General features: G+C 44.3%; 1 protein-coding gene across 1 annotated transcript; it reads right to left on the minus strand.

The window, feature by feature from the left end:
* Window positions 1-11110: 11110 nt before the first annotated feature.
* On the minus strand, window positions 11111-21164 carry LOC121599598 (protein FAM117B-like). Its single transcript, XM_041927509.1, has 5 exons — window positions 19952-21164; window positions 14342-14740; window positions 14094-14245; window positions 13759-14007; window positions 11111-13669 (listed from the first exon to the last, which is right to left on the minus strand). The coding sequence occupies exons 1-5, from the start codon at window positions 20256-20258 to the stop codon at window positions 13475-13477; spliced, it is 1302 nt and encodes a 433-aa protein (XP_041783443.1). The 5' UTR covers window positions 20259-21164; the 3' UTR covers window positions 11111-13474.
* Between the last annotated feature and the right edge of the window lie 555 nt (window positions 21165-21719).

Below are 21719 nucleotides of genomic sequence, written 5' to 3' on the forward strand. Positions count from 1 at the left end.
GGCAGAACGGAATGCTGTGTCGGACATCGGACCAGCGGACAACTTCCACCACGGTTCGCAAATGACGCATCGAGCCTGCCTCGTTGATTGAATTATATCATCCCGAATTTGGGCGAAAAATTGATTGGGCTACAGCACGCTATCATGCTGCCAGTTTGCTTCTGTTTTTGTTTCGTCGTCTGGGGATGGTCCCCTAGAAACAAGTGAAAGCAGAAAAAATGATCCCGCACTCCCAAGGGTCCGGCCCCAAGCAACGTCTCGGAGTGGTAGGAATATGTTTGGCGCTGGCAGAAGAAGCTCGGCATTAACCAAGCGCACAGGGCAGAGTATGGCAGTGATAATGAGTGAGCAACTGACGCTTGCCTCCTCTTCGCAAGCTCTGCACGAGCCCACGGTCCACAATCACCATTTGGGTGTGCGCGCGCGCTTGGTGGGGACTTTTGTTTTATTAGGTCCGGTTTTGCCTTTCGGCTTCGAACCGGTGCAAACTGCGAGTACGCGGAAAGCAAAACTTGCTCGTTCCGGTGCTGGGTAGTTAAATTTTACACACCCGTAATGAGCTCCTGACGGCGCACGATCAAGATCGTACGGTGGGTAGGGTTGTTGCTATGGCTGGGCTGGCTAACATCACCCCGTAGGTTGGGATTGGCTGCAGTTTTACATCATAATGATGTTCATTTGAAGCAAATATTTTATGACCGAGAGCTGGTGGTTACCTTTCGCCGTATGGCCGCGGTCGAGGCGACCGAATCCTTCCGCACCGTGCGGGACGGTAAACGATGAACTGCAGGAATGCAGACTGGTCGGTGGCGTCCAGCGTCCGAATCCGACAGGACTCGAAGGGAAGCAATAATGGTAATTTTTGCAATTTTTACGACGATGATGATGGTGATGATGATGAACCAGACGCATTCAGTCGTCGTTTAATGGAAGCTTTTGCTCGTTATTAAACAGGGTTTAAACAGCGATGGAGGCGGGAGATGTTTCGGGCATAAAGCAGTTTCTGTCGGTTTTAAATCTAGAACTAGAAAGCGTCTGGCAGTGTTGTGAGGATCGGTAGGATTTAAAGAAAATTAAGCGAAACTTGGATAATTGGCACAATTGCTTGATAATTTCAACCATGATTTAATTTTAATTATCGTTAATTCATACGTCTGTTTCAGCGGATGAATATAATGTGTAATAAAAACTGTTAATGAATGCTTTAGAAAGGATAATACTGGGAATACTGGGAAGAGAATCGAAGAACAAATTGTACGTACAGAGTACGAAGACAGCATATAGTCGTTAAACAGTTCGTAAATAATAAAACACAAACTATAAAACTAAACGAGTAAGTATAACTTACTGTAAATAAATATACTAAGCAATACGAGTACAAGCATACACTACGTAAGTACCGAATGAATGAGCAATGAATTATTAAAGGCTAAACAAACATAACTAAATGAAGCTAATAAAGTCAAAAACTATTTCATAAATGGAACTCAAGGATTGAAAAAAAAAAGATCCAAACGAATAAAATGGAAATTTTAAAACAAAATGGTACTGTAATTCAAACACAAGAAAAACTAACCAACTAACTGGAACTTTTGAAATTAAATCATACATAAATTAACCAATCAATCAATTATTTTCTGGAAAAGAAAAGAAAAAGTTCTGGATTGTAAAACTAAAGAAATAAGAAACTTTGACGCTTTTTTGTAAAATTTTGACCACTTTTTCATGGTTTTAATTATTGTACCTCATTTTTACCCAGCATTCCGATTGTTGAGGAAGATCTTGGGTTCCAGAATGAACAAACAACTTACATTTTCAGGCATAATCTTAATGGTAGAATTGTCTAACTAGCAATCATGTATTCCAGAACAGACGATATTCCGAAGGAGTAATTTACAGGCTATGCCATGAATGGGGTAGAACATCAACTTTAACATCAAAACTTTAGTATTTTCTAGTACTCAATAGGATTGGGGTAGGAACAGTTGCTCACAAGTAAGGGATCTTCTATTTAGGCGTAACGTCCTACGCGGACATGCCGGATAGTCCACGGATATGCCTGTATAGTCAAATCCTTGCTACGGGGGGACGGTCTATACTGGGCTTGAACCCATGGGCATGTTATTGAGTCGTTGGAGTTGACGACTGTACCACGAGACTGCCCCGTGTAAGGGATCTAATGGGATCCAATAGTTGACTTTTTGGATCATTAGATTCAAGTTAATTTTTGCGATGTGGCATCCGTTATGTTTGAGCAGGATCTTCTCTAGCTCAATATTTCAATGCGCTGAGGAACGTTCGTCGGAATTATTTGAAACACTTCACGAACATTCTAATCTATAATTGGTGCATCATCGCGATTGGACGTGACGCCGGGGCCGTGCTTCCGCCAGGTGTCCGGAAACGTGCTTGACTGGTGTTGATTGTTTTCTTGGAACAACAGAACAACAACAACACGATTTAGCGTAAAACGTCAACAGGAATTTACGCTCGCCACTCATTAGCGAGTAATACTCAACTAAGGTTATGAGTAGGCCCGCGTCTCCACGAACACGCAGAACAGGATTCTATATCAAACTCTATGAAGGGTTTAGGGAATAAAGCTTCGTTGTTTCGTCGTGGTGGAGGTAAGTATAAATGGAGGTAAGTATAGATCCTATATCTGAATATCTACTATTTTATTTTCTTCATTTACCATTGATTTTTGACTAGAATAATGAACTGATCAATGTCTAAACTCGTAAATCATCTCTTGTTGTAAGTTAAAGGCAATAAGGGAAGGCTTTTACTTGAGCCTGTTGGCCATCTTAGACCACCGCGAAATATCCCGCCAAAACTCACTACGCTTTGCTACAAAATCCGAACAAAGGCAGGGGACTGCAATCTGCGGGCAAAACGCGCAAGGCAACCACGTGCATCGAGATGATGCAATAACGTAGTTCCGGTAGTCATCGTGCACGACCTTCCCATCGCACACTGCAGAGTGCAATACACGATTGCTCTGATATGCTCCCTTTCCAACGCTTGCTACAGTGCATAGGGGGTTTGTTTTGTTTTTAGAAACAACTTTCCCTCTCTCTCTCTCTTTCTCTCTCCCTCACGTGACCCTTTTTCCCTTGCCGCACAGCACCGCATTGGAAGTGTACCAAAATCGTAGACCGGGTACAGACAGACACGCCAAAAGTGAAGGAAAAAAAATGAACGCAATGCGATATCGAAACACCTATGCTAGGGCGAAGCAACAAGCATTCTTGCCCCTACGATGGCAAGTTGCCGAGTATTTACTTTTCTTGTTGCCTTTTAAGCTGTGTCCGAACACAAGGGACAAGAATAGTTCGGCTTACCTGGGTGGTGGCCATACCGTGTGTACACAGCCTAGGCGAGTTCATTCACAAAAAAAGAGTGCATCCCATTGACGCTGCTAACGAGCTGCTTTTGGAGGTGAAATGGGCCGTGAAAAAAAAAAAGGACAACCTTTCGGCTGATGTAACTTCGAGCAGAACTTTAATCCTAACTGTACACACCGACCTTTGGATGCTCAATATCGTCTGACATGGCAAATTCCAACACGATGTGTACCCTGTGTGGTGCGGAGGGAGTTGGAAGAAATGCGATCACGCGCAGTATACCACACCGTCCGTAGCTGAGTTTTCGTGGAAAATTGTGTCACACCGTCTGCGCGACGTCTGAACCTGAGGTTACCTCGTTATAAATAGTCTTCGCACCGTTGAAGATCACGCTGCAAGATGATCGCAACCGTTCGGTTCACGGGCTAGGGCGTTGGGTAGGACTGTGCGATTTTCGGTGCGGTAGAATCGTTGGCATCCATGCGCGCTGGGAATGTGCGTGAGCGACAGCACTCTGGTAACTCCTGGCTTCCAGGAACAGGTTGGGTGATCGGAGCAAGAAACCGACGTGTTAGGGGCGAAAGTAGCAGTTCAACACTCCCGTCGGATCGTTGGGATGACTTTCCTGGAAGGAACTACCGAAAGGCCACATTGTCCGGTACCTGAGCGTTGCTGTCGGTGATTTACCGAGCTCTACCGCATCGATCGCAACCATTCACAAAACCGTTGCAAAAGAAGCGGAAAAGTACCAGCCATCCAGTCTCTGAGTGCGCTTGAGGTCTTTGAAGCCCGCAAAGGGAAGTGATTGCCAATCATCATTAAGCCAAACACCTTTTGTAACGTGTTCTCTGCCTGTACAACACACACACACACACACACATTTCCCTTTTTGCTGCCATTCCGGGTCAAGGATCACCGGCACCCGTAAAGCTGTAGGTCCCGGTCATCGGTCATGCCTTAGTGCCCTTTTATCTCCGGTCGGTTTGTGTACCCCGAGAAGCCGTTAAAGAGAAGGTAGAAGTCTCCTGTTATCCAGTTGTCAATACGGATCGATTTTACGCCTTTTTTCGAGTGGCTGTTGTTGCTATGCGTCGTTCTCTGAGCTGTCGTCGGCAACTTGCGGTGCTTAAGGCGTAAAGGTAAGTGCAGCGGCACACTTTATGAGGTATTGGTCAATATTTCATTCGCTCGCACAGTTGTGTGTCGTTTTGTTTCATGTTCGCTGGAAAGCGGCCTATACCTTCCCCGAACACCCAACAACCTAACCTAACTATCCGTTGCTAAAGGTGAGTGGTTAGGGGAAGAAGAACAAAAAAAAAACAAATGGCGCCGCCCATCGTTCCACGTGGTCGGAAGAGTTTGTGGACACAGTGCGTTGGATGCCATTAGCTGTCGGAAGCAAACTTACTTGGTGGGTGGTGGAAGTAGGAATTCAAAGAGCCGATAGGTTTAGGTATTATTGTAACCTAGTATATATCACATCGTACGTTAGTGGATGTGAGGAGTTACCGCGTCGCCGTGCTCGTGGAGTCGCGGACCCATAACCTCAATTGAGCATTACTCGCTAATGAGTGGCGAGCGTAAATTCCTGTTGACGTTTTACGCTAAACCGTGTTGGCGTTGTTCTGTTGTTCCAAGAAAACGACCGGGCACCAGTAAAAACTCGTTTCCGTGCACCGGCCGGAGGCTCGGCCCCGGCGTCACGTCCAATCGCGATGACGCACCAATTATCTCAGGGTGACAGCAACAAAACAACACTTTTGGTGCAGCGATCGTGGACCCCCCTTATGTTGGATCACAAATACCTGGAATACCACCGTTTGTGTCTCCTCCTCCACCCTATTCACCACCAAACGTGATCTCTACTGCGTCACTGCCCGGTGTTGTTTGCGCTCTCTTGTTTGCGAAAAAGGGGAAAAATGTCGCCCTGCACGGCCGCCTACCGCTTGATAAGCCCTCAACAGCGGGCTGTTATTGTGCTATTGACACACTGTCATTTGGCGTGTTGTTTTGGTATTTTCTTCTGCCAGCGCATGATAAGAGAGGTGTGTCCGGCCGCCGGGCTGTGTGCGCTCTTGCATCATCAGCCGAAGCCTGGGGCGTGCACTTTGATTGCAACGATGCGCAACCACAATCGGAACGTACGCCACGGGCCGAATCTCGTCACTTCCGATCATCCGATCCGTTGCTTCACCGCGGTAAGGCGCAATTAACTATCGCCCCTTGTGGGGGAGCGGCACCCTTTCGCTGGTAGCTAATTGATAACGCGTCCCGATCGTACGATCGGACTTAATTTGGGCAGGGCGTGTGGTGCACACGCGCCGCGCGGGAAAGCGGGAGTGCCCGGGGCCGGTGCCCAATTAAGAAAGATCAAGTAATGCTTGCGATCTTCCGTGAACTTGATCGCGGTGACCCGCATCGTCGGCCGGCCCTTTTCGGGAAGGGTTGAAGCTACCCCCCATTCAATTGGTTCGATTGGACGGTCCTCGTCCCTAGTGGGACTTGTGGGAAACATGTGGCGCGGACCATGGGCTACGTGCCCGAGCGGATGTTCACGATGGCCGGCCGTCGTGACCGATCGTCGCGCGTCGAGAGACATACTGTCGTCGCTGCCAAGTCGCTGGGTCCAGTCGGGAAGGGGGAGGGAGGGTTGAAGCGTTCCCCTTTGGCGGGCCCGGTGCCAATTGGTGCTCGTCCCGATCGATTGATCGGCAGCGCTCTTGCATGCGCATGTTGTTGCAAGTGTGCGAGCTTGTGCACACGCACGGCCCGCGCACCGTGGCAGACATCTTGACGCTGGGAGTCTGGGAACCGCGTGACCGCGAGCCGGCACCGTTCTCGCGTGGCACACTTTGGCACACAATTGCACTGCGGGTGGCGCGGGGGTGTAAGCGTCGTTGTTCATTTCTTTCTAACAGACTTAAATTAAACTCATTGCATTGCATTAAACGTGATGGTTCGATGGTCGATCGGGGCTGGGCTAAATTGGCTGCAGCAAGAAATCTAACGCAGCCCCCCCCCGCCAAGCTGCGTCACCTTCCCGTACCTGCTCAATTGGCTGGGTGCGTTGCCATTTCCGTTCCTTCGTTCCGCAGCTGCTCCAGCGCCGTTCGATCGATTCCGAATCGGTCGAATCGAATGGCGGTGCGGAACGATCTTTACCGAACCCCCGATGGTTGTGTGCTGCCTGTGTGGGCCACCATGCTCCACCATCGGTGACCACATCACTTAAGTGGACAGAAGCATCGTTCGATTCGCTTCGCTCCCTGCACAAACCACTCTGCCCCGCTCTGCGGAATGGAATTTAAAGAATTTTGATTCGCAATCAATCGAACAGCCAATCGACGGAGCAGGAGGACGTACGCGGCGCATCAGAAACCGGCATGGCACGCCAGTTTTGCGCCCTCAACAGCACGCTGCAACGAAACAAGATGTGCGCCAACATGTGTCAAAGCAAACAGATTAAACTTAACCAGCCGGATGGTTGATGATTGATTATTTGACGCCTTTATTTCTCCGATCCGGGAGAGCGTTCGGGACAGCTTTGTTACCCCGCTTTGCCTTTTATGTACGGTACCGGGCACTGGTACGTATGCCAATTCTGCTTCGGTAGCTGTTGCATATATTATGTTTTTTTTGTTGTTCTTGTGGTTTTATGAGATGTACATGTTGTTTTCTTCGCTAGTTATTTCGGTTTCTGTTTTCTATCGAATTTGTTTCGTGCTCTTTGGGCTTTGTCTCTTTTGTGGCTCTTTTTTTCTCTCTCTCTGTCTTTAGAATAGCAATGTTACACTTTTCCTTTCACTTGTTTTGTTCATGTTAAGCTGTTTTCATTTTTCTTCTCTTTTTGCATTCTCCTATTGCCGTTTGTTAGTCGCTACTTTCTTGTTTGCAAAATTTCTTTTCTGCTCTGTTTTTTTTCTTCATTTTCTTTGCGCTTTGGCGCACGTTTCAGTCCTTTTGCAATCAGTCCCCAGTTGCGTGTGTTTTTTGTTTGTTTGTTTGTTTCCATTCGTAAACATAGTTAAATAATACATATACACAGATAATATATATCTATATTTATTTATTTGTGAGCAAAATATACTTCATCGTATACCACGCGGTTTCGATGGTTGGGTTGGGTTCACACTTGTATAGTTTGTTCTTGTTGCTGTTGTTGTTGTTGTTGTTGTTGTTGCCTATGAAGCTTTCGTTTTACACGTTTTAACTTCGTATCTACTGACGCGTTTTGTCTTCCTTTTTTTCTTCTTCTTTTCTTTTCTGTCTTCTACTACTGGTTTTGAAGATATGTCGATACCATCTTATACGTGAGGTTGTTTTCTTCTTCTTTCTTTCTTTCTTTCTTTCTACAACGTACCGGAGAGTGTGTTTTTTGTTCGTGTTTTAGCCTTACTGCTGAATGTTTACTTGATTCTATTATTTTGTTTGTTTTTTTTTTCATTTCGAGGTCTATTTCTTACTTTGGTTTGATCCTTTCTTACTTTTTCTGTTTATGTTTTCTGTATCTCTTTTACGGCTTCATTATTTGCTTTCTCGTTTCTGTCTGAATTGGTTAGAATTGTTAATTGTTGTTGTCGTGTTCATTTTCTGCCAATGCTTTACTCTATTTCGCATTTTCGTCATTGACTCAACCTCTCTCGTGCGTTTTGCTGATTATGAACAATCTAAATAATGAAAAAAAAAAACAAGAAAGAAACGTACTTTCTCACGTGAAAGTAGAACGAAAACATTATCATACCACAACCTGCTAAATGACCGTTTTGTTTGTTTATAAGTTTTGCATATGTTTTACCCTTCTGTTTGCTTCACTAAGAGAAGCTCTAAGAGCCAGAGTTTTGCATTTGTATGAGTGCATCCGTTTTGTTTTTTTTTCTTTTTTTGAAAACTTAAAACCCATGCGTGCGCATACAATGTTTTGGTGCTTCAGAATTATAAAAGTTCCACAAAGAATGGGTTTTTTTTTGGGGAGAAGCGTAGAATTGTGCACTTTCTCCTTTCTTTTGCCAGTCTCTCACTCTCAGCCTGTATGCTAATCTATGTTGTAGTGGTGTTGGGGGCTAGGTTTTTTTTTCTTTTCGTTTTTGTTAGTATGTACTCTGTGCTTTAGTCTGTGCCTCAATGTTGCGCCCATCGTTCCATTGTGTGGTGGTTGTAGGTTTTGGTTATTGTGTCCCATTCGAACGGCATAGATCGATTCACCTTCTTACGACTTTAATATTACAAACAGATTTAGTTTTTAACAGCACAGTCTGTTTTCTATGTTTTTGTTTTCTGATTTAGTTGTTGTTACTTTTTATTTAAAGCTCCGAAACAGTTACATCTACATATTTAACGATTTGTTTTATTCGCTTTTTGAAATAGCCTAAACATGACACATTGGAAATTTTTCCTTCTGGTTTGTTGAATTTACTACGTATATTTTAAGGATTTTTTGCTGTTGTTCTCCAACTTGTTACTTACTTCTTCATTTTCTAAAGAGCACGATGAGCAATGAATTTTCTCCCCTCCTCACACTTTAACATTTGCCTAGAGATTGTGTTTTGTTTTTATTTTTTATTTTACTGCTTCGTCCTTTTATTGATTGATCGAGTGTGTGTTTGAATGGTGATGCCAACGGTGTTTCAGTGTGTTCTAATCCTACGCGTGTGTCTATTTTATGTTTTGTTTTAACGTTTACTTTTTTACTCTTTTTACAAAATAGCCAAAGGCGAGGCACATATTTTCCGAGTGTGTGTGTGTATGTTTGTGTTTTTTTTTGTTTTGTTTCAATTTTCTCTTTCCCACTTTTAACATTTATCTACCTTGTTCCGAAGTGTGATCTTTCTAACTATAGTGTTGTTTCGATTGCATTATCAGCGCTTGTTTCTTCTGCCTCCCCTGTAGCGAGCGCTTTGAACGCGTTGGGAGTTTGTAATGTTTCATGCTTAGTTTTCAATTTCTTGCTGTTATTCATACAATCCAAAATATATACTTATACATCGTGTGCAATTGATACTTTCGTACTGTTTTTTTTTTCGTCTTCTCCATTCCATCTGTTGACTGGCACAATGGAACACTATCGTTCGCGGTTCGCAAACATTGAGCCACGAGCCTAGAGTACAGTGAACGCATAAAGGGCAAAGAGAAGAAGCATTATCAAAACGAGACATGAACAAATTGGTTTTCACTTCAATCGGAGAGCAAACGATGCTCAACACTGTGCGCGGCTGTGGGACGAAGAACGAGAAGCGGAACTGGGATTGCAGGACTCGGGAAGGTTAGTTTGCCCAAAACGTTTGCGTTCAACTATTGAACACTGTTTCTTTTCCGCAGTTTATTACTATTTAAGGGATGTACAGCTTACAGTCTACAGCTTCTGGAGAATATAAATAACACGCTTTCTCGCTTTCGCATTAAGTTTTGCCAATTTGGGTTTTTTGGTTTTGAATTTTTTTCCTAACAAAAATATATCATAATAAATATATGTTGTTTTCTCTCTTTTTTTCGCTTAGAATCGTATCGTTTTCACCTATGCTAAATAATAATAATCATCATTTATAATTTCGGTTAAATTTGTTTCATTTTTCATCGCCCACGTGTAACCTTTCATTTCATGGGTTTAATTATTATTCAAACTCGATTCGTTTTTAACGAAGATAACGTTTAAATCAGTTCTTTTTTTTTGCTTTTTAGATTTCCTTACCGGGGATGGTTTACTTGTTTTTTGTTTTTTTTTTTATTTGTTTTTGCCAAAATGTTTCATCACTACCCCCAACAAGGGGAAAAAGGGAAGAAAGGGCTGGGGAAGGGGAAGGGGGGTGCGGAGTGAGAGAGCTTTGCTTGCAATGTAACCGGATCGCGTAAAATAGTACTTGCAGGGAGGGTTTGAATAAAATCGATCTTCTAGAGATAGTTTTATAGCGGAGCCGGCGTACGGCGTCCGCTAAATGGGGTTATTACGCTTCGCTCAAACGTGCACCGAACAATACCATCAATCGTGGAAAATCAACATCCAGAAGCTCTAATATATTCCAACGATTATTACACACACACACAGACGAAAGACATTTTTTTTTAACAGCTTTTAGCATGCAATGTGAATTTTCGATTTGTTGTTCGACTCTATCTCGCACTCGTCCGGGCACTCGCTTGAACCAAAAGTTTTATTGATGTGTTTCCAACGTGATAAGCTCAGTGTATTAGTGAGAGAAGAACAAACTGAAAACAGTGATTAGTAACATGCAATCAAAGAATAGAAAGAAGAGAAAACAATAGAAGGGGTAAAGGCATAAATAAAAAGGAACAAAAACTAGAGAAATATGACGAACAAAAAAATAGCGGTAAAGTAAGAAATGCAAAAAAAAACATAATAAACATAAAAAAGAAAATAAAAAACAACAAACAGTGAAATGTGTTTTTTAAATGTCTGGCTTTAATAGCTAAAAAATGCAAATAATTGCTGAATTAAAAAGGGATAACTTTAAAAACGAAACTATATAAATGAGTTGCAACAAGATTATATTAAAAAAAAATATCAATCGACAAAATTAATCTGCTTACTGCGCTAATGAAACGAGAAATTCATTGTAAAATTATGCAAGCTACAAGCATTTAGATTTGCACACGCAAAAACAACGCATAGCGCGGCGGCCGGTTCATTCACCTTGCTTCCGCCACGCTGTCTTAAGATGAGTGATTTGTACATTGTTCATTTGGGAGTTGGTAGATCGTTACGCACATCGTGTAAAGCTGCAGCAGTTGGTACGTCGTGCGTCGTGTTGTTTTACACTATACGTTTGATGATATTTTTTACGCCTTGCATCACATCACGCTTTTATACTTCTTTTTTGCGAATAAGAATAATTTCCTAAACATCGTATTTTTTTCCAATCTTTTCCGTGCGCCTCAGTTGTCAAATACGAACAAAACATTACATTTTAAAAACGGAATCTATTTCACCCTGGTTAGTGCTACCAGACTGGAATGTTTTCTTCTTACGTTGACTGCCTTTGTTTACTTCATTTGCTTTTACATTTATTTCTCTTCCTTCATTCTTTCTTCTCATTACTTGCTGTTGGTCCAATTGCAATGCTATTCCATTCCATGTTCTGCGCCACATCACGTGTATATCTTTTACTTTAATGAGTTATTCCCTTCTTTATCATTGCTATTTTTTTTTGTTGTTTGCCGTTGTTTCTGTTGTTAAAAAAAAGATGTCGTAGAGAAAATATAAAGTATGCTTGTTCGAAATGGTCTAGCACGTTATTAATGCCACCGTTGCTCGTTTTGATTCTATGTTGTTGTGTTCCGTTCTATTGCATATAAGTTGGTTGGTTGTATTTTGTGTTTTGTATTTCTTGCTCGCTTTTGTTCTATTACTTCTGTTGTTTCTATTCGTTTGGTTGTGTCGCTACTGTGTGTGTGTGTGTTTAGATGTACTTACTATTTATTATCTTATTGTTATGTGTCACCTTCACGTGCTCATTAGCAGGATGGTGTTTCGTGAGGTTAGTCGTTAGAAAATTGCTACTTAAAATCAAGTAATCATTAAAACCCAAACACTATTTGGAAACGAGCTAATATATCGTTTTTTGTAATGTTTCACTAATGCAGAAAAAAAAACAAATATAAAAAAAAACTTCATACGTTAAATTGATATAAAAAACGAGCTTTATGAAATTATGAATTAACTCTTTTTAACACAACACACATGTACGCATCTTTTTATGGCAGATTAAATCAACGAACAGAAACAGAACACAAAAAAACATAACCGTTGTGCGATGAATCCATCGCAACACACGGACGAGAGCCTCATATAGTGGTGTTTATCATCGTTAGTGTAATTGTACAAGCAATAATGTAATAATGTTCCGTGTCCCGGCGTCTAAACCGCTGCCTTAACACACTGCGTTTTGGTACAGGGGTTTCCAAGGGTTCTCATAGCTGTGGGAATCTTGTTTGACTTTTTCTTATTGGAAATGAACGTTATATGAAGAGAATTGGACTTCATGGTACCCACAGTGGATGACAGACCCATTGGAAATTGGATTTGTCCAAAAGGGTGCTATAGAGACCAATTCCTTTCACATAAAGTTCATTTCCTATCAGAAAGAGTCATGAAAATATCCCACAAGCATGAGAGCCCCTGAAAAAACCGTGTAATGTTGTATACTGTTTTTAGTGGTTTCATTTTGCGGGAGTTGTGTGTGGTTGTATATATAGGATTTGATTATTTATTGTATTTGCTGCACAACTTTACGACGCACCCGCACGCACCATTTTTGGGCCCCACGGCCCCGGCGCTCCTAGCAGGTGCACTGTAGAGTATTTTTGATAGAAAAAAATGCCTTCCAAAAAATGCTACTTGAGTTGAGTGGGTTTGCACTGTTTTGCATATTGACGTGAGAAGATGCTTCTCTAGGTTTCGACAAAAGGTTGCGTTTTCCCGCTTTTTTCTTCACTCATCGCCATTCGGTCGCTTATTGTTCGCACATTGGGCTTACTGGGCGTCCCACACTTTCCCGCTTTCTGTTGATTCGTACACACGTGCTGTCCTTCTGTCTTAATTTCCCTCACGCACGTTACCTGCATCGCTGCTGCTGCTGTGTGTGTGTTTGTATGGGTGTGTGACGCAGGGCAGAGTAAAGAAATACTTTTGTTTGTAGCTTTGTCTCAAAAAATGCCATACAAAATTGTTTGTATATTATTCACATTCACATTCCATTCAGTCATCGTCTTCTTCTTCTTCTTCTACTCCCCTACTACCGCCATCTACACTTCTCCTTCTTCTACATGTTTTCTTAACTGTTCTACAAAGCTATCATACTCGTTCTCTTGCAACTTACAGCAATCGCTCTTTGATCAGTGTATTTTTTTTCATTCAATGGAAATGAACATAAATTAAAAAACGACAATATAATCACGATGGATGTTTCACAAACTACACAAGAAACGGGTTAAAATTGAGAAACTAAAACTATGCAACCGCCGCACGCGTTCTGTAACGCTTTCGGTAGGTTGTTTGCAAGATAAAAAAAAACAAAACGAATGGCCACAACAAACGAACGAACAAATGGTAAAATAAAACAAATTAAGGCAAATCGATTTGAGTTTAAAATGCGAGCCGCGGTTTTGCGTGCTTTCTACTGCGCCGCGGCACCTTCCGCAGCGTCATCGCCGGCATCGTCGTCATCCTCCGGCGTGGTTTTCAGCGTCGGCAACGGTTGCAGTGGCTGGAATGCGGATCCTAAGGATGGTTTCAGCTGGAATGCGGTAGTGCACGGTTTGAAGCAGGCCGTGTTTGTACTGGTATCGGCTTCAGTGAGTTTTAAATTAACCTTTGAAGAGTGAGAGAAAAAATCGATTAATTGTAGCGATAGAAGAAAGGTCGATGGAAGAGCGGCAAAAGCGCTCACAACTGTACTACCTTTTCACAACCATCCGGTGGTTCGCGGGCCAGGAATTTGTTGATCCTAGGCGAGGCGCTCGTCGTGACGGCACCCTCGTCCGGCGACGTGCTCTGGCTGCCATCGTCCGACGACAGCGTATCGCCCAGCGGCGTCTGCGTGTTGACCGAGCGCGTATCGCCGGGACCGCCGACGAGCGAAACGGCACCGGCACCGTGGAACAGATCCGCCAACGGGGCCCGATGGCCTTCCGGTGTGCCCCGCGAGTACTGCGCGCAGATAGAACAGGGTACAATTGCAAATTATCGAATGCAAAAATGATTTTTTTTGTTTTGCTCCACACAACAATACGTACCATCTCCAGCTCGGCCCGGCAGCTGTGCTGCTGGCCCGGATAGAGGACCAGCTTCTCAATCTCCTGGTTCAGACCCTCGACCGAGTTGCGCATCGGCCGTATGTGTACGGGCGGACAGGTACGTGTTGGTATCGACACTGGGCTTGCTTTTGCTGGGGTTTTGGGGGGAAATTGACAAACAATTAGCTTCCGGTATGTTGAGTGCATATCTCTCTCTCTCTATCTCTCTCTCTTACGCTCAAACTTACCATGATTAGGGCTAAGCGTCTGGGAGCTAACGGAATGTTCACCGCGATGCGTGCGCTGCAGTCTTTGTCGTATCACTTTCTCCATCTTCAGATCGGTCGGCGTCGTCACATCGGTGCGCGTGATGACCGGTGACGACGAGGTGGACGACGGGGACGGGCCCATCACCACGTCCGCGGTGGTCTGGGAGGAGGACGGGCCGGCCGAAAGCATGCCGAGGCCGCCGCCGGTGGTGGTACCGCTGCCGCCGCGCGTACGCTCCAGGAACGATTCCTCCGTCTGGGTCGCTTTGTCCAGCTGGAGCAGGGTCGGCGTGACGAGGCTCCAGGCCGGGGCGGGGCGCAGATAAAGGGCGTCAAGTGATGCCGTGCGCCGTATGCAACCGTCGTTGAGAATTTTCCCTACAATCAAAGAAGAAAGATTTGTGAGAAAAACAAAAATAAATAAATAAAATATTTTCAACGAAATATTAGCAGTAATACTTTCAGGCCTATTTCGTGACCGAGTGAAATCAAACTGATTTTTTTTTAAATTATAGTTTGCTTGTGTGTACAAAGAGTATTGTATATAAAAACAGTATTCTATTTTTTAACTATTTGCCTATAAATACATGAAATATGATTAAATTGACAATTTACTTGACACTAAATTGACGCTAAATAAACAGTTTCATGTCGGCATGTCGAAAAATTAATATTATTTTTTGTTGAAAGATATCACCAACAAACACTTCACCTTGACTCGAACATTAAATAGACCTTTTACAGGGTCGGAATATTATTGCGGCGGTGTACATTTAAGAATTTAACGGTGTAAAAATGTGTCATTATTCTTAAAAAAAATTGGAAATCTTAAATTTGCCATTTCGCTTTTCACCTAATAATTATTACTTCATTTTAACGGAATATTGCCAAATCGCTCCTTATAGCAAACGCGATACAGGTATTTCGTATTAGTTTCAGCTTTTAAATGCTAATAAAAATCCGATTGGAAAAGTCAAATTTACTCAATATTTTACACGAGTAGTCGAATTGGAAGAACGGACCAGTGATACGCGGTTCGTGATTTGATTCACAGCGAAGATTCGCTTTCCTAAGCGCCTGAAGGTATGCAATTTTTTTCGTTCAGGAAGACGATCCGGGATGAAATTGTTAGGCATAGAGGAAAATGGCGTTGTGAAAATAATAAATTTGAATAAATAAGTATGAGATTCAAATGTCCCATAAAAAATGAAATTATGTATAAAAGTAATTATTTACATTTCACACAAGCGCAACAGTTAGTTAAGTGAAATCTAGTATACAGCCGGCCAAGCAGTAATGCTTACTTGTGAGTGTTATAGAGGAGTATACATAAATTTGGTCGTTTCATACAACTCAGTTTGTTTTTTTTAATATTTTTAATTTTTAAATATTCTAACAGGACTTTACACTCCCAAGCGCATCAGGTTCGAAATGTGCGTTAATATGCATAAAATTCTAGAAAATGCATTGCTATCAAGAAGCTCATAACCTAACCAACTTCAAAGTAACACAAGTGACTACGGCCTAACGGCCATTGCAGCCACCGAGCGTATTAAAAATCATCCTCAAGATATCTAGCTAGATTAGCGTAATTATTCATAGCGAGAAGGAAGGGGAGCGGGTAAGAGAGAGAGGAAGAACGAAACAAGCAATAATGTATACACCCCATATCCCACAGGACACTCCGCACATCTCCAAACGCCTTCATTCTGGATCATTAAAAAGGGTAATCGTTCTAAAAATATGCTCAAATAACATTCAACCCCTATTGCACGAGTGGGGATGATGTAGAATGATTTATATAGCCTCTTTACAAACACACACACACGTCCCGGCATTGCACATTACGCCAGCGTGGCCAATAGGGGGGGGGGGAGTGATGATTTCAAGGATAACTGTGCTAATGGTATGCATGCGTACACGCGGCGCACCGGTCCTTCCGGTCCTTTTCGGGGGTGGTGGTGGTGGTACTGGTGGTAGTAGTTGTTGTAGTGGTTGTATGTGCATCCAACAAACCGTATTACTACGGAAAGGCACACATACATTCACTGCTTTTTTTTCCTATGTCCTGCGCCACTCTCGCTCGCTCTAACCAACCATCGTCTCTCAGCCGGCAAGCGTGCACCGGTGTGCGCATGAAATGGCAGGAAATGGAAATCCCCAAGAATCGATTAGCAAAAACCCCTTGTTTTCGGGGTGATGGGGGTACGGTGGGTTTCATACAAAAAAAGCATCCAGTAGTAGTAGTAGTAGTAGTAGTAATGGTGTTAGTAGTAGGCAGGTGAATTCACATCCAATGCCCCAACTCTTCCTGTGCGCTTTGAGGGAGGCGAAAAAAAGGAAGCCGACTTGTTTGCTCGGCAAATCGCTCTCCAAAACGGTGCCGTAGTATTATAGGTCCTTCTTCTCGCCACGCGATTGCATTCAGTGCACGATGCACAACACACCCATACATCCAGACTAGGCGATAGCATATATCGCCCACTCGTGCCAATGCTCGTGCGCGCGTGCTAAGGCGAGACCGGTCCGGGAGCGACCCTCTTCCCGCCGGCCAGTACGGGAAAGAGAGCGCACACAGCACACACACACACACACACACACACACACACAGATACCGTTTCAGCAACGGAGTGCACACGCGTGCAATTCAGCTTTTTGAAGATCAAGGACACTATTTGTGCGTTGATTGAATGAGTTGGGCATGCTGCCGCGTAGCGTAGCGGTCCTGCCATTTCGTTCGCTCTCGAGAGCATCGCACCATGCTCGCTCTATCGCTTTCTCTCTTTCTCTGTATCTAGTTTTCTATTTGGGAGGGAGTTTGATGCGTTTCAATATTAAATGGAATTTCCGGCTGCGAGTGGCGCTTTGTTTCCTGTTGCCTTCTCCGCAACAACAGCCACTAATGAGGGAACGTTGTTAATTCGCGCGTCTGTTTCAGCTTCTTATGCTGCTTCAACGTATCGTTTTCTTTTTCGCTCTTTCGCTGCAATCGAATTCCCTTTTTTCGAAAAATGATTTCCTTCCACGGATTTGCTTCGCTCATTACGCTCGTCCTTACATTTCGCCGGAGGGGTTGACATTTCTCGCCGAGCAGCTTTCCTAAAATAAAACAAGAAAAAAGGGTAACCCTCTACCGGGGATATGAATCCTTGACATTTTCGCAATTACATTGATGCTCATTGGCCTTGAAAGAATGGGCAGCGTAATATTCTATTACGCAAATTCGCCACGCGCGCGGTGTGGTATCGCGCTGTATCATCGAGCTTCCCAGAGCTGCTTCCCAGGCGCTATTGATGATGCCGGGTCGGATGCTATTTCCAGCCTTCCGTGGAGTCCTCTGCGCCTATGTAAACGCCTACACAAGCGTCCCGTGCTCACCGGGCCCCCCGGGGCACGGGCAGCGGGAAGGCAAAGGCTTCTCGTACACAATTTCCTGTCTCACAACCACACCGATACGGGCACCAAACGGGGGCCGGCCGGGTAACAACAGCAAAACACACGCGGCGATACGTGCGTATGTGTTTGCGCGTGAGCGAGAGAGCGCATCGCCGAGAGCGGCAGTCCGTATTTTCATTGATAAATAACAAGAGTGTCTTCCGTTCGGCTGAAGTTCGGTGGCTTTGTGGTAGTAGTCCTTGGAGGGGGGAGGGGGTAGGGGCCGAGCAAAAGGGATACCACTGCGCTGCGACGTGCGTAGAGCGAACCAGGCAAGGCGAGTTTGCGTACGGCCTCCCCGGCATGGCTGGCATGTTGAACGTTAGCACAGCGAGAATGCTTTCCAACTTCAACTTTTCCTAAAGGTACAGGCAAACCGGTGGGCAAAAGGTTTATGAAAAAGAAAAAACAAAAAAACGCTGCCCTGTTTCGATACAACCGGGGGCGTGTGTGATTGATGGGTTACACCATTTTTCAATAATATTTGCGGATAATGTATTGCTGGCCAGTGTCGATAGGTCGAGAAGCTTTGCCCAGTGTTGCCCTTGTTATGGAGGGGCATGTTTCTTTGTTCTGGGAGCATGTTTTTACTCCTTTTTTGAAAATGCTAGAATTTAGTTGCACCGGGGTTAGAGATTAAATATTCAACTGTCGAGTGATGCGATCAATAGGTACAATTTTTTAAATAGACTTGCTGAGATCCTTAATAATCAACTAAAGCTAGATGGATTGCATGCATCCAGGCGTGAAAGGATAGAAAATACTGGAATGTCCCTTTTTTCTGGGGCATACTTGTTAAATGAATTGGTTAAGGAATATAAAATATAACGTAAATGTATCTAAGCAAATAAATACAACTATGTTTCACGAAATCAGAACATGGTATGAGATAACCGACCAAATCATGCAACATTTGCATACTTTTAGGCGTATTTTAAACCTCCACTCTATTGTTCGGTAAATTTCAATTCTACCGGAAATGGAACAAAGTTCAGTAAAAAATAGCGCGTTTGGAGAAATTTATATACACCAAGAGGTTTCCATAAAATATCCTTAAACATTATTTCAAACGTACACTCTTCTGATCACACTTGAAGCGTTTGACACTTGCAGCCTTTAATGGCTGTGAGTCGAGCGATTACGATTGTTGCGTCAAATAGGGAGAGAAAGAGAAAAACATGTTCAGTTCACCTTGCTAGATCGTCATCTAAAGATTTTTAAAATCAATTTTACCTTAAATATCTTGTACAAACTAATGCAGCAAAAATTGACTCTGTGCGACAAAACACACATTGCATACTTTTAGGCGCTTTTTCACTATTGCTTTGGAAAATGCAAGTAAATTGAAATAAATAATTTAAACAACTTTGTATCGAATTATATTCCAACTCATCTCGTCAAACACGTTAATTTACACACACGAAGAATAATGATACCCTGCCTCGTTCGAAATACCGGGCCACAAAAAGCCGGTAATCGAACCAGACACGCGTTCTCGGCCGGGTTCCTGCCCAGCAAAGAGCAGGGAAGCGATGGCGGTGGGGAAATTACGTCCGTGATAGAGTAGGGAGTAAAATCGGTACCTGAAGAGGGTGGATTGAGGAATGGGGCGGTACATTGTACGCTCCCGGTGAGATAGCCCTCTTCCCGAGTGCAATACTACGCTGCCGATTGATGATGCGCCGGGTGGAAAATGCACTACCAGTCACACATACAGGCATGTGCAGTTGCAAGCGTAATACCACTCGTAGCAGAGCAACAGAGAGATCTCTCGCAACCGAGAGAGCTAGAGAGAGTGAGTGTGTGTGAGGAAAATTTGTTAGCAGAAAGCGACGGGGATGGTTTTGCCCTGCGAGCCGATTTTCGTCAAAAAGGGTTCGCTTTGTGTTTGCTCGACGGAAGCATTTCCACACAAAGCAAGGAAAAGTGCATGAACATTTAAATAGCGGGGGAGTCGTAGATGATCACTAAAAAAAGCAAGAAGAGGATGGTGACGATAAGAGGCGCCTTTCTGTACCGGTTACCCGGTGAAATATCCTTTCTTTTTTTGTCATTTTTGTTGTCGCTTTTTCTCTCTTTTCGAATAAATTCATTCATTTCCGCTGCGACCGGTCGTTACGGGACATAAATGGCTCTCAGGCTGGGCATGCTTACCTTTGCCCGTCAGTGCACCCGGGCTCCGATTGCCACAGATGGCGTGCTCCGGCGAGATGTGCCGCACGGGCGGGGACAGCGTGGCCGAGAGCGATTTTCCTGCCCCGCTGCCGTACGTCGGGCCCGGTGCCGTTCCACAGCCTGCGCTGCCGACGGTCATGCTGCTCGGACTGCCGGCCTGCTGGCCGCTCGCCGTACCGGAGCTTCCGCCCGTGCAGTGTATGGATCCGGTGCCTCTCAGCAGCAGCGAGCTGACGGGCACGAACGCCTTCATCGGTTCGTTATGTTTCCGCACGCGGCTGGACATGGTGAGGCGAATGGATGGATGCTGTTTGGCGCGATGGTTACGGGAAAGGTTGGATGCTGCTCACTTCACCTTCTTTCACGGTCGCTCTCGCACACTAACGGCCACCTTGGCGGCGGTCGATCACCATCGGTAACTGCCGGCTGTGTTGCTGCACCCACGGCACGGTGTACCATGCACTCGGTACCATCCGGAACCGGGTGCCGGGTGTAGGTGGTGCTGGGGGTAGTGTCACCACCCCCTTTTTTGACTAGTAGAGCGCCGCTTGGGTGGACAAAGAAATTTCTTCAAGATGCACTTCACTGTTTTTTTTTGTTGCTGTTGCCAACTTTCCCCCCGTCTACACCAATCACTGACACTCCACTCCCGGGGGGGGGGGGGGGGGGGGATTTCCTCTACCCTTTGTTGCCCTTCCGCCGCTGAGACGGGGCGACAAAATCAATGTGCAGCAATGCACCGAAACAAGGGGGGCTTGCACAGACACAGACACACACACACACACACCACCAACGTAAAACACACGCACGCACACACACACACACAAGCGCGTTGCAGATTCGCTGGAGATTCGGAGCTGAGCTCAGGCGAAAAATGCAACTTTTAGCAACGACTTCGGCCACTAAATCGAACACCGACACTTCATCTATTCACCTCACTGTCCACCGCGCAGTAACCGGAAAGGTGGCTGTGTGGGGGGGGGCCGATTTCAGCACCGGAAAAAAGCACGGGCCCTTAAACTTCACGACTCGACTAGCTTCTTCATGCGACCATTCCGATCGCTCGCTTTTTCGAAGTGTGTAGATTAAATCGGATGATAAAGTGTTTGTATTACCATCCCGTATCGTACTACACACACACACACACACAGGCGGGAGCTGGTTTGTTACGTGCGCGTGTGTGCGTGAGCTGTGAGTGGACAGCTTTGTTGTTTTTTTTTATTATTCGCGCGATGTCAAACGGTTTAGGGTGGCGGGTTGAATGATGGATCGTTACAGTTCCGCACCCAATGAACAATCAGGAATCAGGATATCGAGCAAACAGACAATTTGGTGAGAATGAAAATACTCGAGATAAACGAGATTGCTGTCCTTTATTTGCATTGTGTCAACTTTTCATCAATTCAAGCAGCTTCAAGCACCTCATGCGCTACACATTACAGTCTGTGGTATTGCAATAATATTTAGATTGCACATCACTACATGGAACGATAGTTCCATATCGGATGACACCAACCGTTCCACGGATGACAGCGGTGCTGTCAACAGAGTGACCAGAAATACCGATTTATCTGTATTCCTACCGATTTTTGATATGCCTACCGATTCACAGATGAGCCCCCTAAAACTACCGATTTTTCATTTATCCTACCGAAAATCACAGATTTTTTCGTAATACTGACCAAAAAGTCATATTACCATTTCCCAAATAACTTAATGTATTAAACTCTATATGGAAATCACTAGC

The sequence above is a fragment of the Anopheles merus genome, chromosome 3L (assembly GCF_017562075.2).
Source record: "Anopheles merus strain MAF chromosome 3L, AmerM5.1, whole genome shotgun sequence".
Classification (NCBI taxonomy): Eukaryota; Metazoa; Arthropoda; class Insecta; order Diptera; family Culicidae; genus Anopheles; species Anopheles merus.

Excerpts from the sequence above, each read along its gene's own strand:
- LOC121599598 (XM_041927509.1), bottom strand. The coding sequence starts at position 20,258 with ATGTCCAGCCGCGTGCGGAAACATAACGAACCGATGAAGGCGTTCGTG. Across the intron at positions 14,246-14,341 it reads GACGCTTAGCCCTAATCATG|CAAAAGCAAGCCCAGTGTCG; the intron begins GTAAGTTTGAGC and ends CCAAAACCCCAG. Across the intron at positions 13,670-13,758 it reads CACCGGATGGTTGTGAAAAG|GTTAATTTAAAACTCACTGA; the intron begins GTAGTACAGTTG and ends CACTCTTCAAAG.